Source organism: Hippocampus bargibanti, linkage group LG11, assembly GCF_051943395.1.
Source record: "Hippocampus bargibanti isolate YZ-2025 linkage group LG11, ASM5194339v1, whole genome shotgun sequence".
NCBI lineage: Eukaryota > Metazoa > Chordata > Actinopteri > Syngnathiformes > Syngnathidae > Hippocampus > Hippocampus bargibanti.
The window spans coordinates 17,567,543-17,588,549 of record NC_142744.1 but is presented as its reverse complement, the minus strand read 5'-3'; the positions used below and the strand labels follow the sequence as shown (position 1 = coordinate 17,588,549).

General features: G+C 42.2%; 1 protein-coding gene across 1 annotated transcript in view; it reads left to right on the top strand.

Annotated features, from left to right (window-relative positions):
- Window positions 1-17,745, top strand: part of LOC148891822 (solute carrier family 22 member 23-like) — a 68,292-nt gene extending 50,547 nt beyond the window's left edge. Inside the window, exons 6-10 of the mRNA XM_089007383.1 lie at window positions 5,161-5,263; window positions 8,230-8,465; window positions 10,063-10,095; window positions 10,503-10,626; window positions 15,618-17,745. Of these exons, the coding sequence (XP_088863509.1) occupies window positions 5,161-5,263; window positions 8,230-8,465; window positions 10,063-10,095; window positions 10,503-10,626; window positions 15,618-16,776 (1,655 nt within the window). The 3' untranslated portion in view covers window positions 16,777-17,745. The remainder of the gene's footprint in view (window positions 1-5,160; window positions 5,264-8,229; window positions 8,466-10,062; window positions 10,096-10,502; window positions 10,627-15,617) is intronic.
- Window positions 17,746-21,007: the final 3,262 nt, after the last annotated feature.

The window sequence follows — 21,007 nt, the reverse complement described above, 5'->3', positions numbered from 1 at the left end:
ATGCCACACTGCCACATGACGTCGCGGCAGTGTCGTGAAGCAGGGTTGTTGATGGCAACAAGTTGAGAATGACACAGTTGTAAATAAATACCTTTCACAGGCAAGTTGTCTCCTCTCGTTCCTCTGTCACAACACTCTCCTGTCCTATCCTGTCCTCACAGCTTCTGCTAGAAGAAGCCCAAACATAACAACAGCCAATCAATGTCTGCCTCAGGCTATGACGGACCATTGTTTCCCCACCCTCAACATATCGAACAAAGGAAGGCAACATATAAAAAGGGATATTAGAAACACGCAACCCACTGACAGAAACAAAAAAGTTAGATTAAAACATAGATTAACGCCATTGAAAAATAATGCACTAAATGTGACAGTTTGAGAGAAAGTCAGACAGGCCAGACTAAGGTGGTTTGCCCAGAGGAGAGAGAGTGACTATATCCGTAGAAGGATGCTGAGCCTTGAACTTCCAGACAGGAGAAAGGAAGACCTAAGAGGAGGTTTATGGATGTTGTCAAAGAGGACATGAAGGTAACTGGTGTGAGAGAAGAGCATGCAAAACACGGTTAGATGGAGGCCACCAATTCGCTGTCGCGACCCCTGAAGGGAAAAGCTGAAAGGAAAAGAAGAAGCACTAAATACGACAGTAATTAATTAATCCATATTAATGCAATATTTTGACACCTCTGGTCTTGCCCATTGTGCACCGCCCTGCTCATGACACACTGGAAGCATTATGAGGTACTCTGTATCCGCAAGTACTGCAATATCAGTAAATCCAATCATATTACAGTCTTCTTCTTTTCCTTTTGGCTTTTCCCATCAGGGGTCGCCACAGCGACTCAATGTCCTCCATCTATCCCGATTGTGTGCATCCTCTTCTCTCACACCAGCTATCTTCATGTCCTCTTTGACAACATCCATAAACCTCCTCTTCGGTCTTCCTCTTGGTCTCCTGCCTGGCAGTTCAAGGCTCAGCATCCTTCTCCCGATATAGTCACTCTCTCTCCTCTGGACATATCCAAACCATCTCAGTCTGGCCTCTCTGACTTTCTGTCCAAAGCCTCTAATATGAGTTGTCCCTCTAATGTACTCATTCCTGATCCTATCCAACCCGGTCACTCCCAAAGAAAACCTCAACATCTTCAGCTCTGCTACTTCCAGCTCTGCTTCCTGTCTTTTCTTGAGCGGCACTGTCTCCAGTCCAAACATCATGGCTGGTCTGACCACGGTTTTATAAACTTTTCCTTTCATCCTAGCTGAAACCCTTCTATCACACATCACACCTGACATTTTTCTCCAGCGGCTCCAGCCTGCCTGGACACGCTTATTCACCTCTTTTCCACACTCTCCATTGCTCTGGACAGTTGACCACAAGTACTTAAAATCCTCCACCTTCTTTATCTCTTCTCCCTGTAGCATCACTCTTGCACTTGGATCCCTCTTATTTACACACATATATTCCGTCTTGCTGCGACTGATCTTCATTCCTCTCCTGTCCAGGGCATATCTCCACATCTCTAGTTTCTCCGCCACCTGTTCCCAGTTCTCGCTACAGATCACAATGTCATCTGCAAACATCATGGTCCAAGGAGATTCTCGTCTAACATCGTCTGTCAGCCTGTCCATCACCATAGCAAACAAGAAGGGGCTCAGAGCTGACCCCTGGTGGCTTTCTCCAGATCTACAAAGACACAATGCAATTCCTTCTGACCTTCTCTGTACTTCTCTATCAGCATTCTTAAAGCAAGCATTGCATCTGTCGTACTCTTTTTTGGCATGAAGCCATACTGCTGCTCACGAATGTTCACTTCTGCTCTTAGTCTAGCTTCAACTACTCTTTCCCAGAGTTTCATTGTATGGCTCATCAACTTTATTCCTCTGTAATTAGTACAACTCTGCACATCTCCTTTGTTCTTAAAAATGAGCATGAGTACACTTCGTCTCCATTCTTCAGGCATCTGTTCACCATCTAAGATCTTGTTGAATAACCCAGTCAGGAACACCAGCGCCACCTCTCCAAGACACTTCCATACCTCGATTGGTAAATCACCAGGCCTTTCCCCCCTTCATCCTCTTCAGCACCCTCCTCACTTCATCCTTGCTAATGCTTGCTACGTCTTGGTCCACAACAGTCACGTCTTCTACTCTTTGTTCCTTCTCATTTTCCTCATTCATCAATTCTTCAAAGTACTCTTTCTATCTTGCCATCACACTACTGGCACCTGTTAATACATTGCCATCTCTATCCTTAATCACCCGAACCTTCTGCAGGTCCTTACCGTCTTTGTCTCTCTATCTCGCCAGCCTGTAAAGATCAGTCTCACCTTCCTTGCTTTCAGCCGAGCATACAAGTCATCATAGGCCTCTTGTTTGGCCTTTGCCACCTTTACTTTAACCGTGCGCTGCATCTCCTCGTACTGATGTCTACTCTCGTCCGTCCTCTCAGTGTCCCACTTCTTCTTTGCTAACCTTTTTCTCTGTATACACTCCTGCACCTCCCCATTCCACCACCAAGTCTCCTTATCTACCTTTCTTCCACTCGATACACCAAGTACTTTCCGACCTATGTCTCTGATTATGTTCGCTGTAGTTTGCCAGTCATCTGGAAGGACCTCTTGCCCACCCAGTGCTTGTCTTACCTCCTTCCTAAATGCCATGCAACACTGATCCTTTTTCAACTTCCACCATTTTGTCCTCACTTCAGCCATTGGTTTCTTCATCTTCCTCACTGCCAGCGTCATCCTACACACCACCAACCTATGCTGTCTGGCTACACTCTCACCAACCACTACTTTGCAGTCACTGATTTCCTTTAGATGGCGCCGTTGACACAAAATGTAGTCTACCTGTGTACTTCTGCCTCCACTCTTGTAGGTCACCCTATGTTCCTGTCTCCTCTGAAAGAAAGTATTCACAATAACCATTTGCATTCTCTTAGCAAAGTCAACCACCATCTGTCCTTCAGCGTTCCTCATCTGGAGTCCAAACCTGCCCATCACCTCCTCATCATCTTTGTTTCCTGCGCCAATATGTCCATTGAAGTCTCCACCAATTACAACCCTCTCACTTCTCGGGATGTTCTGTATGACTTCATCAAAGTCCAACCAAAATTCCTTCTTCTCCACCAGCTCACATCCTACTTGTGGGGCATACCCACAAACAACATTGAACATCACACCTTCAATTTCTAGCTTCAGACTCATCCTTCTATCTGATACTCTTTTTACTTCTAAGACATTCCTAACAAACTCCTCTTTTAAGATAACCCCAACTCCATTTCTCTTTCTGTCTTCACCATGATAGAACAACTTATACCCTGACCCTAAGCTTCTAGCCTTGCTCCCTTTCCACCTGGTCTCCTGGACACACAGTATGTCTACCTTCCTTCTCTGCATCATGTCAACCAGCTCGCTACCTTTACCTGTCATTGTTCCTACATTCAAAGTTCCTACTCTTAGTTGTATACTCTTGGCGTTCCATTTCTCTCTTTTCCTCCGGGCACACCTCCCTCCTCTCCTTCTTCGACCAACAGTAGTCCATTTTCCACTGGCACCCTGAAGGTCAACAGTACCAATGGCGGCCATTGTTAACCCGGGCCTCGACCGATCCGGTATCTGATTCATAGGTTTGATTCGCATATTTGTTTTGGCAATTTTTTTTTTTACGTCGGATGCCCTTCCTGACACAACCCTCTGTATTTATCCGGGCTTGGGACCGGCACAATAAGACACTGGCTTGTGCCCCCTTGTGGCTACATTCCAGTCATATCACAGTAAAGTCTCGTTATATTGATATCGGTTATATCGATAGTACCGCTTATTACGATACTATTTTCATTTCCCTTGCACATTTCTAATCTTTTTATGTATAATTAGTACCGTTTAGTACGATACCCGGTTATTACGATAATCCGGTTATTACGGTGCTCCTTTTCATCCCCCGCCGGCCATTTTGCTGGTTATCTCGATACATCGGTCGCTCCATTGGTCGACTTGGTCACGTGTCTTGGTCACGTGACACGACATCGGTCGCGCCATTGGTCGACTTGATCACGTGTCTTAGTTACATGACACGCCATCAGTCGCGCCATTGGTCGACTTGGTCACGTGACTTGGTTACGTGACCAGCACTCGTGTAGCAGAGCCATTTTCATTTACAGACGCTAGCTCGTGTGTAGGAGACGAGATTGAAGTGTTTGTGTTAAAAGGTAAAAATGGGAAGCAGAAGAAGATTGATGACTTTTTTAAATTGTATACATAAGACAGTAAGATGTAAGCGTTGCAGTTTCCCTGTTGTTATGTACATGCCCACTGTACTGTATATGAATGCGATCGTTTTTTGCAACAATGTTTCTTGTTTTATCTGCTGAAGCGTGATGATTTTGAAAATTATTAACATTCCATACTGTGTATTAAAGGACAACTGATGTCACTTTTTATTCAAATGCAAAACACCAATAAAAATGACTTCACGCCAAGACGTCTTGCATTGCTTGTGAATCCAAACAATGGCTTCAGATTCGGATAATATGCTTTCTTGTTACACATCCAGTTATGAATATGATTCAAATACACTGTAGTTCTGAAGATGAAAGCATACATGTGTGCAATCATTAAAGAATTATATGTGCCATTTTAAGGCAACATTGGGGGAACATCTCTCACTCCAAAAAAAAAGAGGCACAAAATGGGAGCTCATGGCCAGCTCCGTTTCTTATATGGCGCTTGGCTGCCCTCTTTTGGTGGCTTTTGTTAATGCAGTTCGGCGCAGGATCGGCTATATTGACATTTTTTCCAACTCTCGCGAATATCGATATAACGAGACTTTACTGTAATTCAGGGAAAAACATGGTAATTTCTAGTATTTTCTGACTGCAGTCGACAGCAGTGTTTTTTTTATTTTTAAGTATGCAACAAAGTTGCACACATGGTTCATGTTCTGCATGGCTGCCTTGCTACTCTTCCTACGCCTGCTTACCTTGGCCCAAGGTAAGCAGGTAAGGTAGTTTCTTTATAATTTCCTTGAGTCTCAAGCAAATTGAAAAGAGCTGAATGAGCCAGGAGTGTACAGTGAAATAAACCTGTTTTCAGTCCAACATTTTCATATTTCATGTCAAGCTTCCATCCGACTGCTCTGTGAATTGAACTTTTGTCTTCCCAGAATTGCAGCGAGCTCTTCAACGCAAGCCCAAAAAGACGTGCATAGTGAAAATGGCCCGAACGAGGAACTTGTGGAAGAATATTGTTGTGCTATGCTTCAACTCGTAAGTGGTTTGTTTATTTGTTTTGGGTGGGTGGGAGTCTGTGTGCTGCACTCATTCAATTTAACTGGGATTTACATTGTAAATTATAATATTTATTATATACATTGTAAATTTGATGATGTTTGCAGATGACATTGTGATCTGTAGCGAGAACAGGGAACAGGTGGCGGAGAAACGAGAGCTATGGAGATATGCCCTGGAAAGGAGAGGAATGAAGATCAGTCGCAGCAAGATGGAATATATGTGTGTGAATGAGAGGGATCCAAGTGCAAGAGTGATGCTACAGAGAGAAGAGATAAAGAAGGTGGAACATTTTAAGTACATGGGGTCAACTGTCCAGAGCAATGGAGAGGGTGGAAAAGAGGTGAAGAAGCGTGTCCAGGCAGGCAGGAGCGGCTGGAGAAAAATGTCAGATGTAATGTGTGATAGAAGGGTTTCAGCTAGGATGAAAGGAAAAGTGTATAAAACCGTAGTCAGACCAGCCATGATGTTTGGACTGGAGACAGTGCCACTGAAGAAAAGACAGGAAGCAGAGCTGGAGGTAGCAGAACTGAAGATGTTGACGTTTTCTTTGGGAGTGACCAGGTTGGATAGGATCAGGAATGAGTACATTCGAGGGACAACTCATATTAGAGGCTTTGGAGAGAAAGTCAGAGAGGCCAGACTGAGATGGTTTGGACATGTCGAGAGGAGAGAGAGTGACTATATCGGGAGAAGGATGCTGAGCCTTGAACTGCCAGGCAGGAGACCGAGAGGAAGACCGAAGAGGAGGTTTATGGATGTAGTCAAAGAGGACATGAAGGTAGCTGGTGTGAGAGAAGAGGATGCACAAAACCGGGATAGATGGAGGACATTGATTCGCTGTGGCGACCCCTGAGGGGAAAAGCCGAAAGGAAAAGAAGAAGATATACATTGTAAATTTGCTTAAAATTGAAGCGGATTTACATGGGACAGGAGATGTGAGGCAATCTCTTTTCGTAAACGGATGCTACAGCTTTGTGTTTGCTTTCAAAACCTAGCTTGTAGCAGACATGCACATTTCACCGTGACGTCCTTGATCCATTGGTGAAAAGGACACTTTGAGCCTCTCCTCTTTCATCTAGAACTGCTTCATACAACAAAGAGGGTGCAGAAAGTGCTTGAAATTGAATGACTGTCTGTGTCTTTTGTGTTGTGTCACATTATTTGTTATTTAGTTTTTGTTGTTGTTGTTATTTTGACTTCAAGATGGCGCCGCAAGAGTGGCTGCCTTGACAGCTGGTCCTGTATTTAGTTTTTCTACTTCTTCCTTTCCTTTCCTCTTCTTTTCATAACTTTTCTGCTGTGAAATGTAAATTTCACTGCGAGACTAATCAAGGCTAATCCAATCCAAATTATATTTGTCAATTCTCATTTAGAGACACAATCTGTCCGTGTTGTCTATTTGTTCTCACCAGTCAATGTTCATGCGCATTTTGAGTCGCTGTGGCTATACTATAAGATTATGGCAGTCTTTACATTCAATACATACAAGCATGAAGCAGAAGTAAGCAATAATACCAGCACATATAAAATGAAAATATGTCATGTTCCATCGTATTCCGTCCCATCCTCCATAGGCTCCACTGGCTCTCCTTGACAATTATTCTGCTCATTTACTGACAGGCATGCCACCAAAAGGAAATTTCGACCTTATCTGACGGTCTTTTTCTGTGGTATAGTTATTTTTTAATTTGTTTAGTTGTTGTTGGAGCAGACATTGGCGTGTGTATGTATATGTCACCAATGTTTAAAGGTGAGGGGCTTCCATTCATGGGGCAAATCCTAACCCTTCTTAGATACCGTATTTATCACCGCTCGTCAATTGTATTTTGTCTTCTAAGAAGTGCACTTCCTATCCATTTTTATCCTGCTACTTGCTCTTCTCTCCATCCCTTCAGCACGTATAGACACTCACCACGGCGTATCGCGTCACTGACTCCTGAAGTCCGCGTAAATTTTACATGTGCGGCTGTCCTTATAAAATTTTAGTCACACACACACACACACACACACACACACACACACACACACACACACACACACACACACACACACACACACACACACACACACACACACACACACACACTTGTTCAATCAGCACAAAAACTAGGCCATCAGCTCTGTGGGAGTCACTGATACAGAACACCCCCCTCCTAAAAAAGGTTTGGATTTTTTTTTTCACAACGTGAACAAGGCCGTAAATTTGTTCACTTTTGCAAGAGCCAAACAAAGGTCGTCCGCCTTGATATGGCCTATCAGTGGACTTCACTCAACAATTTGGGAGCTCGCTCGAGGTTTACGTGACATGGTCGCAAAAAATAAAGTGTATATAGCAGAAGGTTTGTTAAACATGTACGGGCCAAAAACGCAAAGGAACTTTAACCGTCATCGATAGGGAAAAATCGGCACCTTTACCCATTTACCAAGATGATAACTGAAAACAGATTGCAAAGGGTCAAGTACATGGCAAAGTGTATTCTGATCCTGAAGTCCGCGTAAATTTTACATGTGCGGCTGTCCTTATGAAATTTTAGTCACACACACACACACACACACACACACACACACACACACACACACACACACACACACACACACACACACACACACACACACACACACACATACATGGAGGGTGGGAGTGCCGTCTTTGCTTTTGTGTGCCCTGCAGTGCAGGATGTGTGTCAACATGTCCGTGTTGACAGAGTACGTTGTGGATTTGTGTAGCATTGCACAGAAGCGCAGTGGACTTTGAAATGGCATTTTATTCAATAGGGTTGAATCGACACTTATTCTCGTCTTACGCAATAATTCCCCACAAAAGTAATTTTCCATCCCTATTTATTTAGTTACTAAATAAAATAACACAACATTTTTGTATTCTTTTTTTAAATTAATGTATTCATACATTTATCTTCATATCTCTTTTCTAATGTGTGCAGGCTAACAGGCTACGGGATCCACCACTGCTTCGCCCGTAGCATGATGGACCCGGAGGCCCAGGAAACCACCATGTTTCACGACTTCTATGCCGACTATTACACCATGGCGGGCATCGCGGTGGCGTCCTGCCTGGCGCTGTGCCCGGCGGTAGGCCTGATGGGCCGGCGTGGTGGTCTGCTCATGTTCATGATCATCACCGCCTTGGCGTCGTTACTGCAACTGGGCCTGCCCAACTGTGAGTTGTCACCAAGGATCACATTCCATCCATTAAATACCTATGCACTTTTGACACTTTATCCAACACTGGATATAATATTATTTGCGATGTTTGAGATATATTAACCTCCCCTCTACCTAACCCCCATTGTTTTGAATCACAGTAATGATTAATCCTCTCTATAGTGCGATCCTAAGTAACTAACTACCCCGGTATAATATGATAATTTTTTTGCCTTTTTTACTTCATATTAATTTAACCACATCAACTTCACAGTGCAGAGCTACTGGTTCAATTCCAGCTCTAGCCTTCCTGTATGGGGCATGTTCTCATGGCGCTTGCATAGGTTTTTTCCCACATTCCAAACATGTGCATGGCAGGCTGATCGGATATTCCAAATTGTCCCGAGGTGTTCGTGTAAATGCAAATATTTGTTTGTGTCTGTGTGACCTGCAGTTGTAAAAAAAAAAAAAAAACAGTTCAGGGGTGTCCCCCACCAAGTGCCTGAAAACAACTGGGATAGGCTCCAGCAACCCCTCTGCGAACATAGTGATATATTTTATTGACTTTATTTTTAATGTTTTCTTTTCCCATCATAAGCGTAACTTTTTTGCTCGACTTCAATTTGACATATCAATAAAAAAGAAGATCAGTGTAATTGTTGAGTCAAACATTCCTTCTTGTGTAATCCAATCCACAGTTAATGGCTTTTTATTGTTGTTGTTCTAAATGTTCTTCATAAATTTAAAAATCTGATAATAATAATAATAATAATAATAATAACAACACATTTCATTTATCAGCACCTTTATACTTTATACTTTATTTAGAAAGAAAACTTTTTTGAATTCAAATTGTATTTGATGCAATGATAGTAATTTATACTATGGAGAGGCATACTGCTTATTGTCAGATTGTTGTGCATTATGTGTTAAATTATCGAAAGATAATGACTATTCATAGTCCAAACAGGCCTCGTTTTGAGGTTGTATTGTAGGCTTGGTATAAGGATTGTCAATTGTTAGCTTTGCGTTTTTCCTTTTTTGAGTAATTTTAAAATGTGATGATTCAGTCTTACCTCATGAAATGTCCAGTGTTTGCACAGCGAGGCGCGTCTTGTGCTCATTCATGTCTGCTGCTCATAATGAGCGTTTGGACACCACCACAAATGGCTTGAGAGTGGTCAATGTGTACCAACAAGACATGAATTGGTTTATTCAGTTACAGGCGTCTTAATGTTCAGCCTGAGTCAACACATCGTTGTGTTGCATTGCACGTTGGTGTTGTGACAAGCTTTTGTCATTGTTGATTCACTTGATAATCACCAGGTAGCCATTTTTTCCATATTTGTATATGTGTGTGTGTGCGCGTGTGTTTGTGTGCGTATGTGTTTGTGTGCGTATGTGTTTGTGTGTGTTTATGTGCGTGTGTGTTTATGTGTGTGTGTGTGTGTGTGTGTGTGTGCGCGCGCGTGTGTGTGTGTGTGTGTGTGTGTGTGTGTGTGTGTGTGTGTGTGTGTGTGTGTGTGTGTGTGTGCGCGTGTGTGCGCGCGCGTGTGTGTGTGTGTGTGTGTGTCTCACGGCTGATGCACCCTTTCTCCTGATCTCTCTTGCAGTGCTCGGAAAGTACAGCACCCATCTCAATATTGGTAAGTTTATTTTGCATAAATATAATAATGTTTTGGGTTTATTTTATGTATTTATTAATTCATTTTTCCTTTCTTTCATTATTTGGTTCTTAATTTCTATCCATCCATCCATCCATCCATCCATCCATCCATCCATCCATTCATGTTTATGTGCCCAAACTATTCAGTAACAAATGACAGGATCATTGCACATTGCATTTGCATGTCATGGGGGAAAAATATGTCCCAATTCCTTTACTGCTGTCAGAACGCCACAGTTTAAAAATATTCCATTGCTATCTGCAGAAAATTGTATTCCCATTTATATTTGATTTGGTAATGCATGCAAAAAATAAATGTAGTCGAGGCGGAACTAATGTGTATGTTTGTGTGTGTGTCTGTGCGTGTGTGTGCAAATGTGTACTTAGATAGCTCAGGTACTCTGAAGAAGAATTTTTCCATCGCCTTCTCCATCATCGGTATGTTCTCGTCCCATGCCGTCAGCAACCTGAGCATCTTCTTCTGTGCTGAGATCACACCCACCGTAATCAGGTAAAGCCCGTTGTCACCAGACCACCACGGCATTGTGAACCTGACGGGGTCTACGTCCCCTTGTAGATTACGTGATATTTTTTTTACCTGTTGGGCCTTTAAATATGTGGACCAGAAATGCTTTTCATACAATTTGCTGAGCCACATTGCCACTTCTGCAGACATGGAACAAAATTCTCCTGTGTAAATCAGTGGCAAGCAACACTACAGTAGTGAGATGCAAAGGTGTTTTCCGCTCTCTTGAATGGATTTGCTACTTTACCTGCTCACTCGATGACATAGTGGAGCACGTGGCTGAGACTCCCCTTTTGTCCTCATCGGTGTCACATGAAGTCGACAGCTTGTACATGCATGAGCTTGACTTACATATGGACTGACTGAAGGTGTGCTGCCAAATTGCGTGAAGGGCGCCACCTGGCGCATTGCAAGCTGCGCCGGCTGGCAAATGAAGTGGTGCTGCAGCACTCTCTGCTGTCTAGAATGAGCTGTAAAATATGTCACAACCGACACCACTTCTACAGGGGATCAAATAATCACTTGATACACCACAAAGCGATAAATAGGCTCTCGTTTGTATTGGTTGTTTATTAATTATGTGAGTAGAGCCTCTTCAGAAATCATTTAACTTCTTGACTGCACCTTCACTTCCCTCCACAGGTTCTCGACTGGTTGAAGGCAGTCGTCTAACTTTGTGACCTTACTGTCTTTCTTCTTCAGTCACTCCTTTGTTACCTTGTGCTTTTGTGCATATTCAGAGTGGGAAGGCCCATGACCCTTTATTGATGTTCTTGCTGCGGGTTTAAATCCAAGAATTTACAGTTGGTGAGCCTTTACACCAAAGTAGCCACAAAATTTACAGAGAGATTACACACACGCACCAATGCATCCTCACAATTGTTTTGATAAGCCTTCATCAAAATCGCAATTCCAGGTTTTGTTTAGTGAAGTTTTCTTCAAAATCACCAATTAAATTCAGAATGCAAGCATTTTTGATAAGGTACATTTTATAACACAACATTTAGAATTATAGTTATACTTTTTTATTTAAAAATACCTCAAATACCTGAACAGTTATTTTCTGTAAAACATGGAAAGCAGGCATTTGATGGCAAAATAATGTATTCACTATGACTCACCAGTGTAACACATTTGATCAACTTTACAAACGACAAAAGTATTTGCATACTTTTTAGTCGTAAAAGTAAATGGTCGCGTGTATGTTCCCTGTCTGTGTACACACATTATGCCATCACCTCTCCCTTGAAATAAATAATCTCCTTCATTTTTTCTCTTATTTGTGACACTCTTTGTCATAAATGTCAACATGACAAACACTTGAAAACAAGTGTTGGTTGATTTGTTTTTCTAGTGTTTCGGGAGTTTACACATTTTTGTCACACAATTATTTTCTCCAAAAGAGATGTAATGCTCCCATCGGATAGATAAACTGTAGTTACTTTTATTTTATCTTGTTTTATTATTTCTCTAGCCTCATGACAATGTCTGAAACTCATGACAAAAATTTAGCAGACACCAGGGCAGACAACTCTGAAAAGTTCCCTGTCCGGCCATAAAGTTGCCTGCCCCATTTTTCACAACTTGAAACACAATAAAACGACTAATCGCAAAAAAAAACAAACCTAACATTGTTGCAAAGTATTAAGGATGTACCTACTACAAATGCTCCCTGGCTTAATGTATGGTAAATATCCCTTGCTGATGATTTTGCTTCAGTTGTCGTTTGTCCATAAACTGTTCGTCATGTTACACAATGCAATGTGAACTCCTCTTTCCACGATGCTTTTAATAATAATACATTTCTAAGCGCCTACAATAATAATAATGTAATAATACATTTCAAAACTCGCAAGGACACTTTACAGTCACGGGATAATGTACGTTTACATTTTGTAGCGTCATAAATTGTGTTAGCGTTAGCTTCTTTTGAATCTTTCTTCTGGGGCTGAAGTTATGTGCATCTACTTTGAAAATGATACACAAATGCACAACCTTATAATGCTCGGGAAAGTCCGGAAGCATAAAGCAGGCTTCTGATTAGCTGCCGTGCCGAGTATACAAATTGCCAAACGAACTCAAATTCCCAAACCAAACGAAGATTTCAAAATCGGAATAATTTATTCCGATTTCAAAATCTTCGTTCGAACGTTTGCTTGATTGAAAAAAGCAAACGTTTTATTTGAAAAAAAAAATAATTTGTTGTTGTTGTTTGTTTGTTTTTTCTCAAAAAGATTGTCAGCCACCCGGGCGGAGACGTTTTGTAAGTTGTATGCCCGACGGAAAAGTTGCACGCCCCAGGCATCCGGGCAGACATCATTTCAGACACTGCTAATGATCAAACCCCAGTTGCGCAATACATTTCTCCCCCTATTCCCATTGACTGCGATTACAACTTTCTTCTACTATTTAACTCATTCACTGCCTGACAATGTGCAAAAATGTGTCCACTCCAGTGACAGGGTGTTTGTCATTTTCACTGAAATTGCCGGAACCATAGAATATTGAGTTTTAGGATTACATAAACATTCAATGCAGCGGAAGAAACCTTGGACTCTCTTCTTTCATCCGAAAAAAAAGTTCATTTCTGGCTTATTTGGTTCTGGAGTAAGATGAGGTTCAAGTGGAGGAGCCCGTACAAAAGGCAAATGCTGCCCCCTCGTGGAAGGGGAAAAAACACTGCCAGAGGTCTAACCAGCGCTTTACCAGCAAAACCCGAACAAATTTGGGAATGGCGCGCCACGTCATATTTTCAATTCCCAAATAAATTTGAGGATGACAGTGAAAGACTTAAAAGACAACCGACGTCTCCGGACAAGTTGTGTCCATAATTTGTAAAATGACTTCAAATGACTTCTATTGTGCGTATTTGACTTATATTCCAGCGCATATAGCTATATTTTACCTTTTAAGATTCGCGCTGAATATTCCGTAAGTCTTGTTTTTGAGTTGGTGATGAGTCCTCACGTTACGTCACTGAAGGAACGCCCCTGACCGAAAAAAAGACACATTGTAGCAGTCCTTCCATCACGTCAATGCATTTTGCTGTACTTTGGCCTGAAAACGTCATGTAGGACCAAAAAGAGGCAGAAGACGGCGGCAAAGCTCCATGTAGTGAATTAATCAGCCTGTGGAAACGGGCTGATTAATTCCTTACACGGCATTGTCGCCATGTTCTGCCTTTTTTGGGCGCGACATTTCCCACCCCTGATGCCTCAAAATGACACAGAATAAATTATGTAATCGATTGCAAACATGGATGCTTTCTTCTCCAGAACTATTTGAATCATATTCATAACTGGATGAGTAACAAGAAAGCATATTCTCAGAATCTGAAGCCATTGTTTTGATTCTCGAGCAAGGCAAGACGTTGACCTTCTGAAACTGGCCACTTCCGGTTCCAAATTGAAGTACTTTTTAGACGCTTTAAGTCATTTTTATTGGTGTTTTGCATTTGACTAAAAATATCATACTGCGTGTTTTGGGTATTTTAGATGCTATAAAACGTTTTTCTGATGTCAGTTAGGAAACAAAAAAGTGACGTCGGTTGTCATTTAAAGTACCACAGTACTCTTAGGAGGCCAAGGCACACAGCCACAGCAGACACAACCAATATTTATTCACCATTATTGTTGTTGTTTTGAGATATTGAAGTAGGATGGTGGGCGACACATGAACCTGTTGGCCTCCCAGTGCAGAGATGCGGGGTTTCATTCCGTCTCCTGGCTTCTTGTGTGGAGTTTGCGTGTTTTCCCTGTGCCTGCCCATGTAGGTTTTCTTTGCGTACTCCGGTTTCCTCCCACATTCCGAAAACATGCGTAACAGGTTAACACAACACTCTAAATCCTCAAGTTTCAAACTCATGGCCAAATCTGGCCTGCCACATCATTTTATGTGGCCTGAAATCAATCAACCACTCAATAAACTTCCCTTTGACTTGTCATGTGTAATAAATAACATTGAGATTGTCATAGATGTAAATCAACATCTATTGACTGATTTCAAAACTGGTAATTCACCAATTTGTTGTGTACACGTAAGAATTAGGTACAGTATTAACTCATTCACTCCCAGATCATGTGCAAAACTGTGTCCACTCCAGTGCAAAGCGTTAACATGGACAAAAGGCAAATGCTGCCTTGTGGAAGGACAAAACATTGCCAGTGGCCATGGCAGTGTTTTTGCGAAGAATCGAAACGTCTGACACCTTCAAAGAAGTACAGATGACGGCTGAAGAAACCTTTTCATCGGTTGTCCCTCTAATGTACTTATTTCTGATCCTATCCAACCTGGTCACTCCCAAAGAAAACCTCAACATCTTCAGCTCTGCTACCTCCAGCTCTGCTTCCTGTCTTTTATTCAGTGGCACTGTCTCCAGTCCAAACAACATGGCTGGTCTTACCACCGTTTTATACACTTTTCCTTTCATCCTAGCTGAAACCCTTCTATCACACATCACACCTGACATTTTTCTCCAGCCATTCCAGCCCGCCTGGACACCCTACTTCACCTCTTTTCCACACTCTCCATTGCTCTGGACGGTTAACCCCAAGTACTTAAAATCCTCGACCTTCTTTATCTCTTCTCCCTATAGCATCACTCTTGCACTTGGATCCCTCTCATTCACACACATATATTCCGTCTTGCTGCGACTGATCTTCATTCCTCTCCTTTCCAGGGCATACCTCCACATCTCTTGTTTCTCCACCACCTGTTCCCTGTTCTCGCTACAGATCACAATGTCATCTGCAAACATCATGGTCCAAGGAGATTCTCGTCTAACATCGTCTGTCAGCCTGTCCATCACCATCGCGAATAAGAAGGGGGTCAGAGCTGACCCCTGGTGGAGTCCCACCTCCACCTTGAATATCTCTAATGTCTTGAAATAATGAATTGTGATTTCAATATCAATCGAAATGACTATTTTTCCTTGAATGGCCCAGCCTCAAGATGATAATTCCCCGATGTTTGTGTAGGGGCGGCGGCCTAGGCTTGGTCCTGGCGAGCGCCGGCTTTGGCATGCTGACGGCGCCTATCATGGAGCTGCACAACCAGAAGGGCTACTTCCTGCACCACATCATCTTCGCCTGCTGCACGCTCATCTGCATCATCTGCATTCTTTTGCTGCCGGAGACCCGCTACCACCCGCTGCCCGAGACGCTGGCCGAGGGCGAGAGCTACACCCGCCAGCCTCTGCTGCCTCCGCGCAAGCCAGGCGAGCAGCGCCTCCTGCTGGCGCCCTCCGAGAGTGCCCGGGACTACACGCGTGTGCACGATACGCCGCTGCATGAGGCGGCCACCACCGCCATCTCCACCATGGATTCCGCCGCCTCGTCCGCCGGCGACTTGACCGTCCTTGCCAAGCGAGGACCCGAGCAGCCCGATGACAATGACGGAGTGGCCGTTGCACTCACTGAAGGTGACATCAAGCATGCCAGCCAAGAGCGCCTCCTGTCTTCTACGCCTGGGCACTCGCACCCCCTGTTGTCGGACGAGGACAAGCCCTCAGAGGTGGTCCTTGCCTCGATCGAGCCACTCGCTCACGCCGTTGTCCTCCAAATGGACGACACTCTACATCCGTCCCCTACGCAGGAAGCTCTATCAGAGCCCCCGCAGGAATCCCCCGACCATCTGGACGCGGACCTTCCATTCGAGGGTTCGGGTCCACCGTCGCCAGAGGACACTGTCGGTGATCAGCCGTTACCACCGCCTCCCCCTCCCTTGAGCTCTGCCTCTTTCTGCTCAGAAACAGACATCCACTTAAGAATAGAGGACGAATCAAGGTCATCGTCACCTACACCGGACCCCCCCTGTGGCGATGATCTATCTCCCCCTCTTTCCCCCACCCTAGACTCTGTTTTGCCCCCATCAAGCCATATGCCGCCTCCCAGATCCCCTTCCGCGTCTCCTCCCTCCAGCGTTCCCCCAATCACAGGACCCGCCGCTGCCACGGCGACCTCAGTGACTGATCATCCTTTACGGGAATCCCAAGACTCAGACTCTGAATCCAACTCGTCAGGAGCGTCTCCCCCGTCTCTGCTGGTCTGTACAGTTTCCTCCCCCATCGACTCTGGCGTGCTGTCAATCAGTACCAGCACAGAAAGCAACATTCTCACTGGTGTGGCGTCATCATGATGATGACAAGGATGATGATGATGATGATGACAAAGCGAATAAATCCCCACTCATTCAAAAAAAAAAAAAAAAAAAACATCCCAACCTGTAGTTGGGGTGGTCTTTAAACACAATACTTTTCCTTTTCCTGCACAAGAGGCTGCTTCAAGACAGCAATGTTTTTTAAAGGTCAGTTAACTGGAAAAAAGGAAACAAATCACCAGCCTTTGAACTGCATCGATGGATTTAAAGAAAAAGAAAACTACTTTTCAAGAATCAGAAAGATGCGACAGAACGTGATGGCAAATCCTGCTGTGAAATGCACATGACTAAATGTTTGTCTGACTTGCGATGCTGAACACATTTTCGAGGCCACATTCCCCGAACGTAGTTTCTTTATATTTCAGTGAGCCCAGGTGAAGAATCTGGCAGCAGACCACCGAAAACAGTTCACAAAAAAGTCCAATGCCCTCCATAACCACTGGCATGCCCGGTTATGATGTGTTGTTGAACTTGTAATCATGACATTTTTTTTCTCTGCAGATTTTCAATAGGGTTGAGTTCTGGGGATATGAAGTTTGATCCTCCGCTTCTCATTTTTTTTAATGTATGAGTATGCTTCTGCAATAAAAATGGAAAAGGTTTGAAGGAATTCAACACATCTTAACCAGGAGTGCCACTCATGATGGCGGACAATGTACAAGCAGTGAAACCTGTAAGTAGAAAAATATGTGCATAACTGACATCCCCCAAAATGCAGCTAAAGGACCCCAGAACTCTGACGCCAACACACTTTGTTGACACCAAGAGGCCACCTCGCAACAATTATGGATAGTATTTGTAATCAAGGATGAATAATTTTCAGAACACTTGAGTTATTTGGCGGTCCTTCTTAAAACATCCATGACAGAAATCATTGCTAAAAGCTGTTCATTTGGGATTTTGGGATATATATATATATATATATATATATATATATATATATATATATATATATATATATATATATATATATATATATATATATATATATAAAAAGCCCAATTGTCCCAACATGGCGTTCCCAGCCTCTCACCGATGGATCACTCCTCTACGACTGAGAGCTTACACAGACACTGTATGGAAATATAAGACTATCTTTGGGGCCGTGTACCCGAGCAAATAATCACAACAAACAGCACAAAGCAACCATCACACCTGTAAAACCCAAAATGAAAATGTTGAAATCGTGCCAAAAATTAGTGTTGCATGTTTTTGGGGCTTGTGTGATGCACCCCCCACTTCCCCCGCTATAGACTGAATGCAAATGATGGGAATCAGATCAAAGGAGGCGATCGGAATGTCTTTAATAGGAAGGAGATGTATACAAAAGGGGACAAAAGTTGCAATTGCGTCTTGATATTGTCAGCATGTGTGTGTACGTTTGTGTGTAAACCAAATAGACAACTATGATTGACCTGATAAATGTGCACAGCTCTTCATCATTGCAATATTGGTGACACCTCACACCAAAAGAGCCTGCAAAGTCAAAAATCTCTTTTTTTTTCTTTTCAAATCAATGCTTTGAGTGTGTTTTTCCCCACCTTTTACATCCACAAACAACTAAACGGCCTTTTGAAAGATTTGGCTTTCTCGTCGATACTTGACAGTCTTGCAGAGAAGTTTACAACCATAAAGCAAACTAAAGGGTCATTGCCGTAATACTTCAAAGCCAGACAATTTTTTTCTCTGTAGTTTTGTTTTAAAAATGTGACTCAAAAACCCTCAGAAATTTCACAGGTACTTTCCAACAACATTCTTCCTCTATGTGCACTGATGACAAGATTTTGTCCACTCTTTTTCCTTCCTATGAATGATGTCATGCGCTTGGGTCAAAGTACAACAGTGGTTAAACGCTGTTGTTTTTTCTGTTGTTGAAGGTGGCAATATGTGGCGGATCATCAAGTTATGAAATATTCATCCCAGTGTCTCATGCTGCTAAACACTTCAAAAGCACAAATTCCCTGCAATCATGTGACGTCACAGTGACGGAGATGAAATTGACAAGGCGTAAGCCAACATTGTACGATAGGTTTTACCTGCTGCAAAGGAAAAAAAATCATGCTCAAGTTGTATGAAAGAAAAGAAATTGTTGTGAGAAAATAATTAATCGTACCAAAAACAAAGTTGGCACCTTCAGGATTTTCTTTGTTACCAGAAACATATAAGAAATGTTTCATTGTTGTTGTTGTTTTTTGTCCATCAAATGAAATTTTCATAAAAACCAACCAAAAATAAACATGATCCCTCAGCGAGGATTTAAGAAAATGCATGTCATTTTTGGGGACAATGACTACAAAAGTAATCATTTGAAAATAATAGTTGTAAGTTTACAGAAACATTAATTTGGAGTGCAATAGTTATATGACGAAAACCATTTTTGGGATAGAAATAAAGTTGTCATTTCATTGCAACATAATTAAACTATTTCTTTAAATTATCCTGACATTTTTTAAAGAGGTAAAGTAAAAAGTTCTTAGATTATCACTTGAATGGGATTTCACTCCTCTTCTTATCCTTTCGGCTTTTCCCTTCAGGGGTCGCCACAGCGAATCAATGTCCTCCATCTAACCCGGTTTTGTGCCTCCTCATCTCTCACACCAGCTCCCTTCATGTCATTTCACTCCCTAATATTGAATATTTTTTTCATATTGATTGACATTTTCTCAGAACTGCAAAAATTGTATTTTTTTAGGAAGCCGTTTTGGTTTCTTTTACTAAAATAACAATCGGCATGCACAATATCGTGAAGGGAAGATTTTCAACTCGGAACATAGACATGCTCAACAGCTTGAATGTTTCTTTTTTTAGCTTGCACTTGTTTGTTGTTCTTGCCAAATGAAGTTTGTCAAAATTCAATCACAATTTTACCTGTAACAAGGACTTTTCTCTGAAATGACTGCTGTCTTTCAATTCTAACCAAAATGCGGCTTTAAAAAAAACCCCAACAGGTAATCCACTGCCTTTTTTCCTGTCTCTTTGATTGACTGTGATGTTTTTTGAAATAAAATGTAAAAACATTTAAATTAATCTCGAAAAATTCGCAGACAGTATATTTTTCTCGGCCTATGTTGATTTATTGTGCAATATCACTTTTTTTCCCAAAATTGTAATGCTTTTTTGTCCCCATCAGGTCTTTCTCTGATATTTTGAATTGTCACTCAACATACAAAATTTTTCAGGAAACATTTTTGTCTTGTGAAAATTATATTCCTCATCTTAAAATATCGCAACGATCGGAGCATTGAGTTGATTTAAAATATCTCCCACCCTCCAACAAAATGATTCTTGTCATATTGTCCTTTTCTCAACTATTACGACTCTTGATCCGAATATGACCGAAAATGTCATCACATTATCACTGTCTTTTTTCCGTTGTCGTTTGTTTTTTCCATGCATGTGGCTCTACTACTTTTCACATTCAATGGAACTTTGCCCAAACAGGAAAAAATAAGAGTGGAAAAGAGAAGGCGGAGTTTTCTTTGAACAATTGATAATGCAGACCTGAACAGTCGAACGGGGACATCTGCTGCAGACATTTTGCTTCACCTTTGCTTCCTTCCGTTTGATGTGTGTGCGTGCATGTGTGTTTGTTAGTGTGAGTGCCTGTGTGTGTATTTGTACGTGTGTGTGGCGGTGCATGTGTATGTGTGCGTCTGTGTGCCTGTCTGTGTATTTGTCTGTGTGTGGGTGTGTGTGTGTGTGTGTTTTAAAGACAGCGGCCATTAAAAAAGCAAAGGAGACACCCGTGTCAAATATGAAGCTTTTGCGCGGTGCATCTCTAATATCACAAGTACAATGAAACATCGGTGCGAGCACTGATCGTTGGCACAGTGAATGTAAACATGAAGGATTAAAGAAAACGTTTGTGAAGTGGTCAAGTGTTCAGGTTCTGCTTCCTTCCTCTCTTGATGAGAGTTTTGAATGAATGCACAAATAAAACAAACAAAAAACAACATGGATTGTGACCATATCCAGTATAATTTCTGAATGTTCGGTTTTGCGATGGATTTCCAATTCTTCCACGCCCTTGTATACAAGGCAAACCTCTTGTCAGAATAAACCACTATTTATTGATCTGCTGTTTACTTTATTTTACCAAAGAACTGGTGCGAGAATGTGTGATAGTGGACCTTCAGTTTGAGCGTGAAATCTTCAAGGTTCTGTGAGGAACATTCAAAAAAAATCTTCGTTTTGGAAGATGCTTTATTTG